General features: G+C 39.8%; 1 protein-coding gene across 4 annotated transcripts in view; it reads right to left on the bottom strand.

The window, feature by feature from the left end:
• NCOA1 (nuclear receptor coactivator 1) overlaps positions 1-20011 on the bottom strand; it is a 203083-nt gene that overhangs the window by 131912 nt on the left and 51160 nt on the right. For all 4 annotated transcript variants that reach the window (XM_075860847.1, XM_075860848.1, XM_075860849.1 and 1 more), the window contains exons 2-3: positions 14051-14150; positions 9315-9481 (exon numbers count right to left, since the gene is read on the bottom strand). In XM_075860847.1, the coding sequence (XP_075716962.1) occupies positions 9315-9481; positions 14051-14133 (250 nt within the window). In that variant the 5' untranslated portion in view covers positions 14134-14150. The remainder of the gene's footprint in view (positions 1-9314; positions 9482-14050; positions 14151-20011) is intronic.

The following is a 20011-nucleotide window of genomic DNA, read 5'->3' as shown; positions in this document are numbered from 1 at the left end:
TACTGTGCGGAGGAGACTATAGATACAGGGTCAGAGGAGCGAAGTAATATATACTATATACAGAACATGAGAAGTAGTACTGTGCGGAGGAGACTATAGATACAGGGTCAGAGGAGCGAAGTAATATATACTATATACAGAACATGAGAAGTAGTACTGTGCGGAGGAGACTATAGATACAGGGTCAGAGGAGCGAAGTAATATATACTATATACAGAACATGAGAAGTAGTACTGTGCGGAGGAGACTATAGATACAGGGTTAGAGGACCGAAGTAATATATACTATATACAGAACATGAGAAGTAGTACTGTGCGGAGGAGACTATAGATACAGGGTCACAGGACCGAAGTAATATATACTATATACAGAACATGAGAAGTAGTACTGTGCGGAGGAGACTATAGATACAGGGTCAGAGGAGCGAAGTAATATATACAGAACATGAGAAGTAGTACTGTGCGGAGGAGACTATAGATACAGGGTCAGAGGACCGAAGTAATATATACTATATACAGAACATGAGAAGTAGTACTGTGCGGAGGAGACTATAGATACAGGGTCAGAGGAGCGAAGTAATATATACTATATACAGAACATGAGAAGTAGTACTGTGCGGAGGAGACTATAGATACAGGGTCAGAGGAGAAAAGTAATATATACTATATACAGAACATGAGAAGTAGTACTGTGCGGAGGAGACTATAGATACAGGGTCAGAGGAGCGAAGTAATATATACTATATACAGAACATGAGAAGCAGTACTGTGCGGAGGAGACTATAGATACAGGGTCAGAGGAGCGAAGTAATATATACTATATACAGAACATGAGAAGCAGTACTGTGCGGAGGAGACTATAGATACAGGATCAGAGGAGCGAAGTAATATATACTATATACAGAACATGAGAAGTAGTACTGTGCGGAGGAGACTATAGATACAGGGTCAGAGGAGCGAAGTAATATATACTATATACAGAACATGAGAAGTAGTACTGTGCGGAGGAGACTATAGATACAGGGTCAGAGGAGCGAAGTAATATATACTATATACAGAACATGAGAAGTAGTACTGTGCGGAGGAGACTATAGATACAGGGTCAGAGGACCGAAGTAATATATACTATATACAGAACATGAGAAGTAGTACTGTGCGGAGGAGACTATAGATACAGGGTCAGAGGAGCGAAGTAATATATACTATATACAGAACATGAGAAGTAGTACTGTGCGGAGGAGACTATAGATACAGGGTCAGAGGAGCGAAGTAATATATACTATATACAGAACATGAGAAGTAGTACTGTGCGGAGGAGACTATAGATACAGGGTCAGAGGAGCGAAGTAATATATACTATATACAGAACATGAGAAGTAGTACTGTGCGGAGGAGACTACAGATACAGGGTCAGAGGACCGAAGTAATATATACTATATACAGAACATGAGAAGCAGTACTGTGCGGAGGAGACTATAGATACAGGGTCAGAGGAGCGAAGTAATATATACTATATACAGAACATGAGAAGTAGTACTGTGCGGAGGAGACTATAGATACAGGGTCAGAGGAGCGAAGTAATATATACTATATACAGAACATGAGAAGTAGTACTGTGCGGAGGAGACTATAGATACAGGATCAGAGGAGCGAAGTAATATATACTATATACAGAACATGAGAAGCAGTACTGTGCGGAGGAGACTATAGATACAGGGTCAGAGGACCGAAGTAATATATACTATATACAGAACATGAGAAGTAGTACTGTGCGGAGGAGACTATAGATACAGGGTCAGAGGAACGAAGTAATATATACTATATACATGACATGAGAAGTAGTACTGTGCGGAGCAGTATAGGATAAGACTGCCTCTATACATAACATGAGAAGTAGTACTGTGCAGAGCGGTATAGGATAAGACTTCCTCTATACATGACATGGGAAGTAGTACTGTGCGGAGCAGTATAGGATAAGACTTCCTCTATACATGACATGAGAAGTAGTACTGTGCGGAGCAGTATAGGATAAGACTGCCTCTATACATAACATGGGAAGTAGTACTGTGCAGAGCGGTATAGGATAAGACTTCCTCTATACATAACATGGGAAGTAGTACTGTGCAGAGCGGTATAGGATAAGACTTCCTCTATACATGACATGGGAAGTAGTACTGTGCGGAGCAGTATAGGATAAGACTGCCTCTATACATGACATGGGAAGTAGTACTGTGCAGAGCGGTATAGGATAAGACTTCCTCTATACATGACATGGGAAGTAGTACTGTGCAGAGCGGTATAGGATAAGACTTCCTCTATACATGACATGAGAAGTAGTACTGTGCGGAGCAGTATAGGATAAGACTTCCTCTATACATGACATGGGAAGTAGTACTGTGCAGAGCGGTATAGGATAAGACTTCCTCTATACATGACAAGGGAAGTAGTACTGTGCGTCCATCCATAGGTACTAGATAAGAGCAGGTGTTCTGCCAGTATCAGGACAGATTTGTTACACTGAATAGGTGGGAAGTTGTACTGTGCATTTGAGAGATCACACAGTATCCGATAAGAAAGAAAAATCTGAAAGAAGTTAGAGAGAGAAAGGGCTTCATCTTTTAAGATTGAATATGCGGATGTAATAGAAGAAGCACAATAAAGTAGACATGGGACATGAGTGGGGGCTACTCCTCTATTGGGGGGGGGGACAGTCCCCACTCCCCGCTCCCCGTGTTTGGGACTGTTCCCAGTCCTGGTGAAATGTGCAGGTTACACAACCTCAAGTCAGATCTTCCTGCCATGCTCTCGCGGAAATCCTGGATAATCCCAGGCCATTGATGCTGCAATAAAGGCCGCACAAAAGACCCGATTTCTCACTGGCTCCTCCAGTATCCCGGACACCATGGGATTTCAATTGGAGATTTCTTCCTCGGTGAAGCCGGGAGACACCTGGACTGGTACAATTACTTTTGAGTAACTCGTCACAGGCTAAATCTACAGACAATGATTGGGAACTTCACAAATAGTTTGTTTTGAACATAAATTTAACCGCTGAAACGGCGCTGAATAGGCCGCCCAACGTATTCCGGAAATTCACTCTCTCCCAGTCTATATGTAATAAATAGTCCAGAGTCCAGTGTGTGCGCTCACGGTTCTTCTTAGCCCTGTAGTCCCACAGAAGTAATGCCGGTCTGCCGACCCCATTTCCCCGGACAGGATCTGAACCTCGATCTCCAGCATAAAAACCAAAGAAATATATATAGTGCAACACTCTCTGGACACTGTTCACTCCACGCAAGCTTATTCCATACTCACACCATAGGACAAGGTTTCAGACATCTCAAAATCAATAAAAATGATAAAAGACATCAACGGTGTCCCAACGCAGATGTAAACGAAGTCTGATAAGTATAAGTGGAATAAGTGTGATAAGTGTAATAAGTGTAATAAGTGTGATAAGTGTAATAAGTGTGATAAGTGTAATAAGTGTGATAAGTGTAATAAGTGTGATAAGTGTAATAAGTGTAATAAGTGTGATAAGTGTAATAAGTAGAATAAGTGTGATAAGTGTGATAAGTGTGATAAGTGTGATAAGTGTGATAAGTGTGATAAGTGTGATAAGTGTAATAAGTGTGATAGGTGTGATAAGTGTAATAAGTGTGATAAGTGTGATAAGTGTGATAAGTGTGATAAGTGTAATAAGTGGAATAAGTGTGATAAGTGTAATAAGTGTAATAAGTGTGATAAGTGTAATAAGTGTGATACGTGTAATAAGTGGAATAAGTGTAATAAGTAGAATAAGTGTAATAAGTGTAATAAGTGTAATAAGTGTAATAAGTGTAATAAGTGTAATAAGTGTAATAAGTGGAATAAGTACGATAAGTGTAATAAGTGTAATAAGTGTAATAAGTGTAATAAGTGGAATAAGTGTAATAAGTGGAATAAGTGTAATAAGTGTAATAAGTGTAATAAGTGTGATAAGTGTAATAAGTGTAATAAGTGTGATAAGTACGATAAGTACAATAAGTAGAATAAGTGTAATAAGTAGAATAAGTGTAATAAGTGTAATAAGTGTAATAAGTGTAATAAGTATAATAAGTGTAATAAGTGTAATAAGTGTGATAAGTAGAATAAGTAGAATAAGTGGAATAAGTGTAATAAGTGTGATAAGTGTAATAAGTAGAATAAGTGTAATAAGTGTAATAAGTAGAATAAGTAGAATAAGTAGAATAAGTAGAATAAGTGTGATAAGTGTAATAAGTACAATAAGTGTAATAAGTGTAATAAGTGTAATAAGTACAATAAGTGTAATAAGTACAATAAGTGTAATAAGTAGAATAAGTGTAATAAGTAGAATAAGTGTAATAAGTGTAATAAGTGTAATAAGTGTGATAAGTGTAATAAGTACAATAAGTGTAATAAGTGTAATAAGTGTAATAAGTACAATAAGTGTAATAAGTAGAATAAGTGTAATAAGTAGAATAAGTGTAATAAGTGTAATAAGTGTAATAAGTGTGATAAGTGTAATAAGTACAATAAGTGTAATAAGTAGAATAAGTGTAATAAGTAGAATAAGTGTAATAAGTGTAATAAGTGTGATAAGTGTAATAAGTGTAATAAGTGTAATAAGTAGAATAAGTGTAATAAGTGTAATAAGTGTAATAAGTGTAATAAGTGGAATAAGTGTAATAAGTAGAATAAGTAGAATAAGTGGAATAAGTGTAATAAGTGTAATAAGTGTAATAAGTGTAATAAGTAGAATAAGTGGAATAAGTGGAATAAGTGTGATAAGTGTAATAAGTGTAATAAGTGTAATAAGTAGAATAAGTGGAATAAGTGGAATAAGTGTAATAAGTGTGATAAGTGTAATAAGTAGAATAAGTGGAATAAGTGTAATAAGTGTAATAAGTGTAATAAGTAGAATAAGTGGAATAAGTGTAATAAGTAGAATAAGTGTAATAAGTGTAATAAGTAGAATAAGTGTAATAAGTGTAATAAGTGTAATAAGTGTAATAAGTGTAATAAGTAGAATAAGTGGAATAAGTGTAATAAGTGTAATAAGTAGAATAAGTGTAATAAGTGTAATAAGTAGAATAAGTGTAATAAGTGTAATAAGTGTGATAAGTGTAATAAGTAGAATAAGTGGAATAAGTGTGATAAGTGGAATAAGTGTGATAAGTGTGATAAGTGTAATAAGTGTAATAAGTGTAATAAGTAGAATAAGTGGAATAAGTGTAATAAGTGTAATAAGTGTAATAAGTGTAATAAGTAGAATAAGTGTAATAAGTAGAATAAGTGGAATAAGTGTAATAAGTGTGATAAGTGTAATAAGTAGAATAAGTGGAATAAGTGTGATAAGTGTGATAAGTGGAATAAGTGTGATAAGTGTGATAAGTGTAATAAGTGTAATAAGTGTAATAAGTGTAATAAGTAGAATAAGTGTAATAAGTGTAATAAGTGTAATAAGTGTAATAAGTAGAATAAGTGGAATAAGTGTAATAAGTGTAATAAGTGTAATAAGTGTAATAAGTAGAATAAGTGTAATAAGTAGAATAAGTGGAATAAGTGTAATAAGTGTGATAAGTGTAATAAGTAGAATAAGTGGAATAAGTGTGATAAGTGTGATAAGTGGAATAAGTGTGATAAGTGTGATAAGTGTAATAAGTGTAATAAGTGTAATAAGTGTAATAAGTAGAATAAGTGGAATAAGTGTAATAAGTGTAATAAGTGTAATAAGTAGAATAAGTGTAATAAGTAGAATAAGTGGAATAAGTGTAATAAGTGTAATAAGTGTAATAAGTGTAATAAGTGTGATAAGTGTAATAAGTAGAATAAGTGGAATAAGTGTGATAAGTGTGATAAGTGGAATAAGTGTGATAAGTGTGATAAGTGTAATAAGTAGAATAAGTAGAATAAGTGGAATATGTGTGATAAGTGTAATAAGTGTAATAAGTGTAATAAGTAGAATAAGTGTAATAAGTAGAATAAGTGGAATAAGTGTAATAAGTGTAATAAGTGTAATAAGTGTAATAAGTGTGATAAGTGTAATAAGTGGAATAAGTGGAATAAGTGTAATAAGTGTAATAAGTGTAATAAGTGTAATAAGTAGAATAAGTGTAATAAGTAGAATAAGTGGAATAAGTGTGATAAGTGTAATAAGTAGAATAAGTAGAATAAGTGGAATAAGTGTAATAAGTGTAATAAGTGGAATAAGTGGAATAAGTGTGATAAGTGTAATAAGTGTAATAAGTGTGATAAGTGTGATAAGTGGAATAAGTGTGATAAGTGTAATAAGTGGAATAAGTGTGATAAGTGTGATAAGTGGAATAAGTGTGATAAGTGTGATAAGTGTAATAAGTAGAATAAGTAGAATAAGTGGAATATGTGTGATAAGTGTAATAAGTGTAATAAGTGTAATAAGTAGAATAAGTGTAATAAGTGTAATAAGTGTAATAAGTAGAATAAGTACAATAAGTGTGATAAGTGTAATAAGTGTGATAAGTGTAATAAGTGTAATAAGTGTAATAAGTAGAATAAGTGTAATAAGTGTGATAAGTAGAATAAGTGTAATAAGTAGAATAAGTGGAATAAGTGTAATAAGTAGAATAAGTGTAATAAGTAGAATAAGTGGAATAAGTGTAATAAGTGTAATAAGTGTGATAAGTGTAATAAGTGTAATAAGTGGAATAAGTGGAATAAGTAGAATAAGTAGAATAAGTGTAATAAGTAGAATAAGTGTAATAAGTAGGATGTTTGTGGTTGTCATTGTTTTGGGGTAATGTGGCTGTCACTCTTATAAGAACAAAGTGGTCGACATGGTTATGGAGATACTGTGGATGTCACCGTTATGGGGCACTTTGGCTGTCACCGTTATGGAGGCACTGTGGCTGTCACCGTTATGGAGGCACTGTGGCTGTCACCGTTATGGAGGCACTGTGGCTGTCACCGTTATGGAGGCACTGTGGCTGGCACTGTGGCTGTCACCGTTATGGAGGCACTGTGGCTGTCACCGTTATGGAGGCACTGTGGCTGGCACTGTGGCTGTCACCGTTATGGAGGCACTGTGGCTGTCAACGTTATGGAGGCACTGTGGCTGTCACTGTGGCTGTCACCGTTATGGAGGCACTGTGGCTGTCACCGTTATGGAGGCACTGTGGCTGTCACTGTTATGGAGGCACTGTGGCTGTCACTGTTATGGAGGCACTGTGGCTGTCACTGTTATGGAGGCACTGTGGCTGTCACTGTTATGGAGGCACTGTGGCTGTCACTGTTATGGAGGCACTGTGGCTGACATGGTAATGGAGGCACTGTGGATCTGTTATAAGAGCACTATGGCTGTCACCGTTATGGAGGGACTGTGCTTTCATGACATATATACGAATATTCTAGATTGCGAAACCAAACAATAACACAGCGGTCGGTGGGTCAAAAAAAAAAAAAAGGAACATCTTGCATATCGCCATACAATGTCAAATATAAGAGTGTACCGCAGTCATGGCTTCCAGGTCATCGCCTGGAGCTAAAGGTCTTGGAGAGGCTGCCAGGAACGGTGCCAATTGGCAGTCTACGTGCTGTGGCATTTGGTGACATCACGACGAGCCCCTCCATATGCAGGCACAGATGTGGGAGAAGGTCAATCGACGGCCATGTTGCCAGCCCTGCGGCCAAAGCTGCTGTTAATAAACAGAGCAAATACATTTTTGTTTCCCCTCGTCAGGATGGCGGGCAGCCAGGGAAACGCCAGCTGTGGCGACCGCCGAATACATTTTTATGGGCCTGATTCTCAGCCAGTGCGACTTTTGGAAAACATTCACCTCCTATACAAAATCCTGAGATGCCAGCGCTGCTTCTCATTAATAAAATAATCCGCTCTGGCAGCAAACAGCAACTCTCGGGGGAGGAGGGAAAGCAAACAGCCAGCGAAACGGGAACACCATCGTTCACCCTCGCAGTGATTGAATCCTTCCTAGTGGCTCATACCGGCCCCTGTAAGTGAGCCGAGCCGCGGGCCAATCCACATCCAGATGTTCTGCCCTGTGCCCACCCGGATAGACATGTGCAACCTGTAGAACTAGGGGAACTACAACTCCCAGCATGCCCCAAACACGCAATGGGGCAGATTTATTATGGTCTTTGCACCTCGGTTCCGGCGTCTCGTGAGCCTATTTTCTTGGCGCATATATCGTTGGCAAAATGTATTAATGCGAGTGCCAGGAAGAACCTTGATTTGCGACATGCTCGCCACGTCGGGTCGTCTTCTTAAAATATGCGGCTGTGCATTTGTCTAGTCGTGAAATGCGCCAAATTTAACACTTGCGTGTGCCAGTCTTGTGGCGCAAAATACTGGTCTCAAGTATAAAACCCCATTAGGTGGTGTCAAGACGGGAAAAGGGAATAAATTGCGCCAAACCCATCACACAGCGTGCACGACATTGAAAAATTTGGCGCATCTTCAGCCGAGCACCACTGTGCCCCAATGTCCTGCTCCGTGCAATCCTTTAGTAAAAATAAATGGTGTTGTCGTTTTTGCGGAACTACAACTCTCAGCATGTTCCATAATCCCTTCCACCGTGCAGCCCAGTATATACAACAGAAGTACTGTAATGTGAGGAACTACAAGTCCCAGCATCACCCAACATCCCATGTCCTCCTACTTTGGAGTATTCTTATTACACTTGGCATTTCAACTGTTGTGGAACTACAAATCTCAGCACACCCTGCCAGCACTTCCAGCCTCATGCCGGTTGATAGGAGCGACCACAGGTGAATGTGTTAAACAACCTACAATTGGGGAACTACAAGTCCCAGCATAACCTGCCAGAGTCCATGTGTTCTGCTAGAAGCCATCTAATCCAGCAAACCAGAGGTAAATCTATACACCGCACACTCCTCATCTGAAATATTCTGTGCTGCTGGTGACTTTGAAAATGAGATGGTGGGGGGGGGGGGGGGGGAGAATCTAAGCCCCCAGCAGCACAGAGTATTTAAGTAGAAAAATGTGCTGATCTTGTGGGAGGTCACAGACAGGTTACAAAATATTGGCATTTTTCATCATAAACTGGACACAAGGTGGCGCCATTGTGATAAGATCTGACCATGAAAGCCGAGCCAAAATTCTGCACAGATAAAACTAGGACTCTGTGAGGAAGTTCCTGGTAATTCTGTGTGTGACGGATATCAGCCGCCCCTCATATAACACTGCTGACCACTTTAGGCGTAGTGGCCCTTTAAGGGGAAGGCGTGGCTACTAAATGGGGTGGAGCTCAGACCTGCAGAGGTTTGGTGCCTGCCGGGACCCGTACACCCAGTTCTTACCCTGTTTCTTCTTCTTCAGCTGCTGGATCTGGTCCATCCTTTTTATTAGGATTTTGCATTTGTCCGGTTTGACACTGAAGTTGTCTATATCCCCAATATTTGCCGAGAGAAGCTCCGCCAACTCCTCCAGGTATTTGTTTTCTTGCTCTCGCCGGCGCTTTTCATTGCTGCAAAAAAGAAAGATACAAATTTGAACAAAATCAGAGCAAAAATCAAATCTGTAGGAAATAAGACGCATTGTACTAGGACTGCTGGCTGCGCTGGGACTGTCACCCAGTCCCCACAAACATCATCACATGAACATAACCCCCAACATTTGAATCCCAAATCGTCAGACATTATGAGCCACACTGACCCCAGGAACTTTACTAGAATTGCATGGACTACACCCCCTGAAATACTCTGTGCTGCTGGGAGAACCCTGTTCAAAATCAAGAGAGAACAAAAAGCCACAAAAATACAGGAAAAAAAATGCAGCTGCTCTGAGGTTTCCAAATGCAAAGAGTTAAACAGAACTTTTACGAGTTCCCTTTAGTACTTTTCAGATATTTTTTCACAGATTTCTGCTTGCTGTCAGTGAATTGAAACATTCTTGTTTATATCCAGAGGCTGCAAATCTGCACAGACCTAATTATTCTCAACAGTTCAGGCTTTGCTACAATTGTATCTATATCAGGCAATTCTCTGTGAGCTGAATTTTGCAACAATGTATCAATGCTGGGAAAATGTGTCCAGGATGTGAAGCTCACAGAGGATTGTCAGGACTGGATATGATCCTAGCAAACCCTCAGCTGTGAGAAGAATTAGGTTTGTACGGTTTTTAGCCTCTGGATGTAAACAAGAACTTTTAGATTCACTGACAGCCAACAGAGATCTTGAAAACGGTGAGAAATTGACACACAAAGTATATTAAAAAGTTGCAGAACTTTCCATCATACGGTGATTATATTGAGACTCCCATCACAGATATCTATAGCACATCCACCAGATATGTCAGATAGATGATGGTTCCAGCTCTGGGACCCGCAAGTCGAGATTGGGAATCCCCTGACCCCTGTCCCGGCTGGGGAGGGGGCTGCTGACCACCACATCCAGGCAGAGAATAAATGGAGTGGTGGTTGCGAATGTGGCCAAGTGTGCTCAGTTGTTTTAGTACCTTCCCATAGAAGTGGATGGAGAGTGCCGCAAATCACACATGTGCAGCCCCTTCTCCATTCATTCTCCTCCTCACCTGGTGGGGCGGTGGGACCCCCTTTCTCGACATAGGTTTAGGTCCCAGAGGTGGGACCCGCATCTATCAGACATTCATGGCACATCCTGTGGATATGCTAGAAATATATATGTGATGCTAAAAAGTGAAATCTTTAATTAGGAGGACCCCTCCCTTGTTCTCAGGAATTGTAGGGGCCGGCAGTAAGACCCCCACCGATCCCTTTAATTACAGGTCTTATGCATTTGAAAAAATACCCCAAAATAATTTCCAGGTTTGCACACTATAAATCCAACTAAGAATATAGAAAACCCCCAGTAATGAGCGTTGGGGGATGGGTGACCTCCGAGGAAGAGCCCCTCTTATCCTGATATCTCCTGGTCACGCAGATGGCGGGGTAATTGTATCACAGGCAGGTAAGTGGCTCGGTATTACGACCCGTGGATAATTGTCCGCACAGGTCGGCCACTTGGGATCAAGCTCCGGCTCCTCGTTTTACACATTTGCTGGTGACCCACTTCTTCTGCGGAGGGGCCGCCTTGTTTATGTAACGCCACTAACGACTTCAATTACGTGACACATTGGTTGGGGGCGCCAGGAGGTTGCGCGCCGCGGGGCACTGGAAAAGGTCGCAGCGCGCACGGCAGGCCACCGCTCAATAAGCAGGTTTGGAAGTCCCGCGTGTTACTCTTAACGAGGGGATATTATGGGACCGTCAGTGGAGCGGGTGACGGGATAATCTCCATCAACGACTTCATTAACACGAAGGAATTCTCCACCTCAATTTCGGGTCACAAAAATCGGATTAATACGGCTGGTGGAAATAATAATAAAAATATGTGGTTTGTTCTGTCCAGACTTCTTGCCCCCATAGGGTAAGGCCACACGGAGCGGCCGTGACCCGGCCAACATCCGTATCGGCACCAGGTTTGGTGCGGCTGTCAAATAGCCTGATAATAGTCGCGCATTATTGCGGGTATAATGGCCCTTTACCTGCAAAATCGTGCGGCCATAAAAGGTGTATCAATCAATGGCCGCACAATTTTGAATAAAGGGCCGTTTTACCCGCATAGTTAATAACAGGCTATTTGACAGCCGCGCCGTAGATGGCGCCAGCGCAGTTGTTGGCCGCGTCAGGGCCGCTCCGTGTGGCCTTACCCTTCGTACCCTCAATTCAGATATAATTCAGGCCAGATCTGAAGACCTGAGTAATCCAAGACAGACTAGTTGCTAGGAAATCATTGCCTGGCAACCCCATATACAAGACTATAGTTGTTACATTGTATCCATAGCAACCATTGTGCCTCACATGACTCAACTGCCAAGCTGGATTTAATCAATGTGTTTTAAGGGTACTGGCCCTTTAAATCCCCCCACCCAACAAAAAATAAATTAAAAAAAATAATAATAAAAAAAAAAAAAAGGTCAAGAGATTCATTGAAGTTATTTCTTTCAATCATGCGCCAAATGATTGCGGTAAGAAAAAGCGAAGAATAGGATGTGAGAAGCGCGGTAAGAATTCACTTAGTGAGAAGCGGCCGGTTGCTATGACAACCTCCAAGCTGCGTTCTGTAATAGACCAATTCTTACCAAACACATGTACGCAGTCCAACCGGTCTGTATGCCACGACGGGCGTGCGGAGGGGTCAGCGCGATGCAAAGAAATTGAGTGAGGGGTCGTAATACTACAAGGGCAGATGCACTGGAGTTTTTTTTGTGTAATTATGGCAAAACCGCGGCGGTTTTTACAAAAACGGCGCAGTTTTGCGGTGATTATGAAAGTCGGGGGAAAAAATTAGACAAACCATGCCAAAAAACGACTCGTAAATACATCCTAATGTTTGACAGACAGAAAAGATTAAGGCGACGTTCACACGCTTAAGAAAAAACGACTGTAAAGTACGGAGCAGGTTTCAAGGGCAGCCTCTGATTTTCAGCCGTTTTTTTACGGCGGTTTTTGGTGCTGTTTTTCTCATGAGACCATGAAAAACGGCTCCAAAAACAGCTCAAAAAGTGACATGCACTTCTTTTTACGGGGCGTTTTTTTTTTTACGCGCTGTTTTTTCAAACAACCGCGTAACAAAACGCCCTGTGGGAACAAAACGCAAATCAATGGGCAGATGTTTGGAGGCGTTCAGCCTCTGTACTTTTAGCCGTTTTTCGGGGCGTTTACAGTAGACTTTAAACGAACATCTGGCCGCAGCATTTGTGACCCAATGAAAACGTGCAAAAAAAAAAAATGCAGCAAAAAAAAAAAGTCACTGAAAATGCAAGAAAACGCAAAAAAAAAAAAAAAAGTCAAAAGTCAAATTAAAGGGAATCGGTCTATCAGAAATTTTAAGCAATTTGAGCATTTGATTCCCCTGGCGTGGTGGTCGCAAGTGCCACTCTCTGCTCTGAGTGACAGCTCTAGCAGCCAATCAGAATAATGCTAGAGCCGAAGAGGGGCGGGGCTTGCAGCGTGCAGTGCAGGAGCACTTGAACAGCTAGTCCCGCCTCAGTGGTTCTGGCGACCGGCGCGCCCCGGAAATGAACATCATTTTCTTGGTCATGCAACTTGAATGACTGAAGATTAAGGTATAGTAAGTTAAAAATGTCCCCCCCCCATGTATCACCCTGTCAGCAGTCTTGAGACCTCAAAACTGCTGACGGGTTCCCTTTAAATAAAACAAAAAAAAATAAAAAAACAAATAATAAACACAATAAACAAACAAAACTAAGAAAACATAAAATAAGAAACAAAAAACAAGAAAAAAAAAATACAGGAAATAACAAAAAAACAACAACAACAACAACAACAACAACATCATCATACAGAACAGAACCAAAGTAAAGCCATAAAAATCAACTTTAAAAAAGTTTTTTTTTTCTTCCTTTACTTTTTAAATACACAGTCCCATAGGGCATCCAACATGCAGTCTCTGGCCTTTTAAACCAACTTGCGTAAAAAAAAAAAAAAATCCTGGCATGTCGCTGCGCCAATTTTTTTTCTTTCTTTTTACTTCACTACATTCAGACCAAGTGATTTTTCTCAAAAAAGTTCACCTTGGTTTAAGGGAAGACCCGCACAGCATGGGTTTTAGCTCCGCTTTTCTTGGGTCCAGAAAATCTAATAGTAATAGACACACCTGTCTCAGAGCCCGTAGGGGGCACCGGGGCCCGCCGTGACTGGCACAGACTTATACAAGGATGTCGTCCATCATTTCCAGGGAAGAAATAAATGGTCTGATTCTGGAGGGACCAGATTGCCATCAGATAGACGTTACAGGAAGAATCGGCCATATGGTGCCTGGGATGTTTGTACCCTGAGAGCCGAGCAGCTGCCCAGCACCCACAGCCCGGCCCTTTCACACAGTCCTAGAGAATGAAGCGTGGCACGGAGGTTTAATGTATAGGTCACGGTGAACGCAGCCTCTCTCCACACATGAACGCTGCGCTGCATCATTACCCCATCCGCACCTCCTCTACTTCTTCGATGTCAATTTTTATAAAAAGTGAATTTTTTCGACGTCATGTGACTACTCACTTTTGCACGGTGTCACATGGCGAGGCTTTCCTCTTGCGGTCCTGGCTAGCAGGGTCGATTGAACTGTCCCCAAGACCACTCATTTTGACCTATTTCACACCTGTTGACAAAAAGAAATACAAAAAGTTTAAAGGCGAAGCTTCCGGGAAAGCAAAATAGTCATATATATATATATATAGTGGTCAACCGGCTTCTTAAAGGGGAGTTCCACTTTGAGTATTTCTGGAGTCTGAGAACCACATTTTGTTAATATTTCGATAACATTTGAAAAACTGTTAAAAGTGGAAATTCCCTTTAGGCCAGGATCACACACGGGGTTTTGATGCAGTTTTTGAAACAGTTCTTGGAGCCAAAGACAGGAGTGGACACGAAAGAAAGGAGATGCATCGGTCAGTTCTTTAAACCTTTCCCTCATTTCGGGTCCACTTCTGGCTTTGGCTTAAAAAAGTGAACCAAAAACTGCACCAAAAATGTTGTGTGTGAACCGGGCCTTAAAGAGGACCCATTACCTAAATTGACAACTGGGTGTTACCATTCTCCTTGTCAATGGGGCGTGTCCCTGCACAGTCTCACTCTGTCAGCAGTGATTGGACAGTGTCAATCTGTGCAGGGACACACCCCCAACTAGTAACACCCAGTTGTCAATTTATTCATACATTTCTAGGAGGAACAACAGAGGAACGGCACCACATAGAGTTCTAAGAAAAGATGTTACAGAATTGTTCTTTATTAGGTCATACAATAATTTACTAAAATAGACGTCAGGAGAGGCGACGGGTCCCCTTTAAGGCCGATCTGACACCTTTGAAGATCTTGAAGTAATGAACATGATTCTGAAGGGCTTGTCCTGTCATTGCTCTACAACTATCTAATATACTTTATGTTTCAATTCATCACTATTTTCAAGATCTCTGCTTGCGGTCAGTGAATAAAACATTCTTCTTTGCATCCGAGGGCTGAAAGTCTGTCCTGACCATTCCTGCTTACACAGCTGCCAGGTTGTTACAATATATTAGTGGCACACTGATCTCTATCCTGCTCTTAAACAGGACCCGTCTTCTCTCGGACATGTTTATTTTAGTTAATACTTGTCTTCACCATTTAAAATCAGTCCTGGAGATTTTTTTCCTAGAACTCTGCATTGTGTCGTTCCTCTGTTACTCCTCCTGGAATTGTAAGAATCAATATCTGGGTGTTACCATTCCCTTTGTTAATGGAGGGGACAACGTCAGAATATGTAGGGATATGCCCTATTGACATAGGGAAAGCCCACTTAAAGGGGAATTCCACTTTTAGTTTTGTGCGACACATCGTGTAGACAAGGCAGAAGATGGCATTGGTGGTGGTTTGTGGGATCCACATAGATCCCCGGCCATGATCCAGTCATATGTTAGATTAAAATACTTAACCCCTTCAGCTCAGGTTGCCCATAAATACAAATTGCACTTTCGGACCCACTGACTAAATTTCTCCCAAAGTCTCTCCACCCCTCTACACCTCATTATGGACCAATGTACATTTCCCCCGCATCAATACAAACAACATTATAGGAGGTGACCACCTTGGGTTCTACAAGAGCATGGAGACCCAGAGTAGTCACCGCTGGTGAAAAGCCCCCTGTTGCCAGGCAACAACCTCACTTTATATAAAAGGGGTTTTCCTTTAAATGGTTAACGAAAAACGGCAGGAAGCAAAATAAATTATTTTCTGTCTTTGAAATCCCAAATAGGTATGCAAGAAAAATGTGGAAAAAAGAAGAAAATCTGCATTTAAAACACATGGCGGCCAGTTCACCCCCACCCGGGCCACATGGCGGCCAGGCAACCCCCAACCGGTGACACATGGCGGCCAGGCAACCCCCAACCGGTGACACATGGCGGCCAGGCCACCCCCAACCGGTGACACATGGCGGCCAGGCCACCCCCAACCGGTGACTCGCTGGAAGCCCCAACATGTGATCTGTCTCTTCCTACGTTACATAAGTCGGAGCGCGGTGAATCTGGTCGGACACGTCCGACCCTAGATCTGCCTTCAAAGTAACCCAATACTATGGAGAGACTTGTCACGCTACATCCCGATGATCCGCATCTGCGTCTTCCTCCACCTTGAACTCATTTTTGAGGGTGCGCTCACACGTGGCATTGTATTCCTGCACCGTAAAAGTACGCTGCGCAAAACTGCAATGTATGCCTACCGCAAAAATATTCTACAACGCGGACACATTTCTCTAGTTCTAGATACATTGTCGTTTTGGGCAGCATATTCTTACGCCGCAAAAATATAATGGAAGTGTAAGTGCCCCCTTACATGTTACATTATGCTCCACTCACATCTAAAGCTGCATTCATAATTTTGTTGTTTTACAAATATCTCACAGACAGCATAATGTTACAGTATTATAGTAGTTACATTCTTGTATATAGGAGCAGTATTATAGTAGTTATATTCTTGTATATAGGGGCAGTATTATAGTAATTACATTCTTGTATATAGGGGCAGTATTATAATAGTTATATTCTTGTATATAGGAGCAGTATTATAGTAGTTATATTCTTGTATATAGGGGCAGTATTATAGTAATTACATTCTTGTATATAGGAGCAGTATTATAGTAGTTATATTCTTGTATATAGGGGGCAGTATTATAGTGGTTATATTCTTGTATATAGAGGCAGTATTATAGTAGTTATATTCTTGTATATAGGAGCAGTATTATAGTAGTTATATTCTTGTATACAGGAGGCAGTATTATAGTAGTTATATTCTTGTATATAGGGGCAGTATTATAGTAGTTATATTCTTGTATACAGGAGGCAGTATTATAGTAGTTATATTCTTGTATATAGGGGCAGCATTATAGTAGGTATATTCTTGTATATAGGAGCAGTATTATAGTAGTTATATTCTTGTATATAGGAGCAGTATTATAGCAGTTATGTTCTTGTATATAGGGGCAGTATTATAGTAGTTATATTCTTGTATATAGGAGGCAGTATTATAGTAGTTATATTCTTGTATATAGGGGGCAGTATTATAGTAGTTATATTCTTGTATATAGGGGCAGTATTATAGTAGTTATATTCTTGTATATTGGGGGCAGTATTATAGTAGTTATATTCTTGTATATAGGGGGCAGTATTATAGTAGTTATATTCTTGTATATAGGGGGCAGTATTATAGTAGTTATATTCTTGTATGTGGGGGCAGTATTATAGTAGTTATATTCTTGTATATAGGGAGCAGTATTATAGTAGTGATATTCTTGTATATGGGGGGCAGTATTATAGTAGTTATATTCTTGTATATAGGGGGCAGTATTATAGTAGTTATATTCTTGTATATAGGGGCAGTATTATAGTAGTTATATTCTTGTATGTGGGGGCAGTATTATAGTTATATTCTTGTATATAGGGGCAGTATTATAGTAATTATATTCTTGTATATAGGGGCAGTATTATAGTAGTTATATTCTTGTATATAGGGAGCAGTATTATAGTAGTGATATTCTTGTATATGGGGGGCAGTATTATAGTAGTTATATTCTTGTATATAGGGGGCAGTATTATAGTAGTTATATTCTTGTATATAGGGGCAGTATTATAGTAGTTATATTCTTGTATATAGGTGGCAGTATTATAGTAGTTATATTCTTGTATATAGGAGCAGTATTATAGTAGTTATATTCTTGTATATAGGAGCAGTATTATAGTAGTTATATGCTTGTATATAGGGGGCTGTATTATAGTAGTTATATTCTTGTATATAGCGGCAGTATTATAGTAGTTATATTCTTGTATATAGGAGCAGTATTATAGTAGTTATATTCTTGTATATAGGAGCAGTATTATAGTAGTTCTATTCTTGTATATAGCGGCAGTATTATAGTAGTTATATTCTTGTATATAGGGAGCAGTATTATAATAGTTATATTCTTGTATATAGGGGGCAGTATTATAGTAGTTATATTCTTGTATATAGGGAGCAGTATTATAGTAGTTATATTCTTGTATATAGGAGGCAGTATTATAGTAGTTATATTCTTGTATATAGGGGCAGTATTATAGTAGTTATATTCTTGTATATAGGAGCAGTATTATAGTAGTTATATTCTTGTATATAGGGGGCAGTATTATAGTAGTTATATTCTTGTATATAGGGGCAGTATTATAGTAGTTATATTCTTGTATATAGGAGCAGTATTATAGTAGTTATATTCTTGTACATAGGGGCAGTATTATAGTCGTTATATTCTTGTATATAGGGGGCAGTATTATAGTAGTTATATTCTTGTATATAGGAGCAGTATTATAGTAGTTATATTCTTGTATATAGGAGCAGTATTATAGTAGTTATATTCTTGTATATAGGGGGCAGTATTATAGTAGTTATATTCTTGTATATAGGGGCAGTATTATAGTAGTTATATTCTTGTATATAGGGGCAGTATTATAGTAGTTATATTCTTGTATATAGGAGCAGTATTATAGTAGTTATATTCTTGTACATAGGGGCAGTATTATAGTCGTTATATTCTTGTATATAGGGGCAGTATTATAGTAGTTATATTCTTGTATATAGGAGCAGTATTATAGTAGTTATATTCTTGTATATAGGGGCAGTATTATAGTAGTTACATTCTTGTATATAGGGGCAGTATTATAGTGGTTATATTCTTGTATATAGGGGCAGTATTATAGTAGTTATATTCTTGTATATAGGAGCAGTATTATAGTAGTTATATTCTTGTATATAGGGGCAGTATTATAGTAGTTACATTCTTGTATATAGAGGCAGTATTATAGTAGTTATATTCTTGTATATAGGGGCAGTATTATAGTAGTTATATTCTAGTATATAGGAGCAGTATTATAGTAGTTATATTCTTGTATATAGGGGCAGTATTATAGTAGTTATATTCTTGTATATAGGGGCAGTATTATAGTAGTTACATTCTTGTATATAGGGGCAGTATTATAGTGGTTATATTCTTGTACATAGGGGGCAGTATTATAGTAGTTATATTCTTGTATATAGGGAGCAGTATTATAGTAGTTATATTCTTGTATATAGGAGCAGTATTATAGTAGTTATATTCTTGTATATAGGAGGCAGTATTATAGTAGTTATATTCTTGTATATAGGGGCAGTATTATAGTAATTATATTCTTGTATATAGGGGGCAGTATTAGGGCATGACCACACATGGCGGAATTCCTCCGCAACTGTCCGCATCAATGCCGCACAGAATCTGCGTTGCAGATTCTGCAGCGGATCTGCACAAAATGTGCAGAAAATTGATGCGGACTGGCCGCTGCGGACTGCAGGAAAAGTGCTTCTCTTCTCCCTATTCAGTGCAGGATAGAGAGAAGGGACAGCACTTTCCCTAGTGAAAGTCAAAGAAATTCATACTTACCGCCCGTTGTCTTGGTGACGCGTCCCTCTTTCGGCATCCGGCCCGACCTCCCTGGATGACGCTCCAGTCCATGTGACCGCTGCAGCCTGTGCTTTGCCTGTGATTGGCTGCAGCCGTCACTTAGACTGAAACATCATCCTGGGAAGCCGGACTGGAGACAGAAGCAGGGAGTTCTCGGTAAGTATGAACTTCTATTTTTTTTGACAGGTTGCTGTATATTGGGATCGGTAGTCACTGTCCCGGGTGCAGAAACAGTTACTGCCGATCGCGTAACTCTTTCAGCACCCTGGACAGTGACTATTTACAGACGTCTCCTAGCAACGCTCCTGTCATTACGGGAGCCCCATTGACTTCCTCAGTCTGGCTGTAGACCTAGAAATACATAGGTCCAGCCAGAATGAAGAAATGTCATGGTAGTAAAAACAATACGCTCCGCAGCACACATAAGATCTGCGGACTTCATTGCGGAATTTTGACTCTCCATTGAAGTCAATGGAGAAATTCCGCCATGAGTCCGCAACCAGTCCGCCACTGCTCCGCAACAGACA

The sequence above is a fragment of the Rhinoderma darwinii genome, chromosome 4, assembly GCF_050947455.1.
Source record: "Rhinoderma darwinii isolate aRhiDar2 chromosome 4, aRhiDar2.hap1, whole genome shotgun sequence".
NCBI lineage: Eukaryota > Metazoa > Chordata > Amphibia > Anura > Rhinodermatidae > Rhinoderma > Rhinoderma darwinii.
The sequence above is the reverse complement of the archived record's forward strand: the minus strand, read 5'-3'. Positions and strand labels throughout refer to the sequence as shown.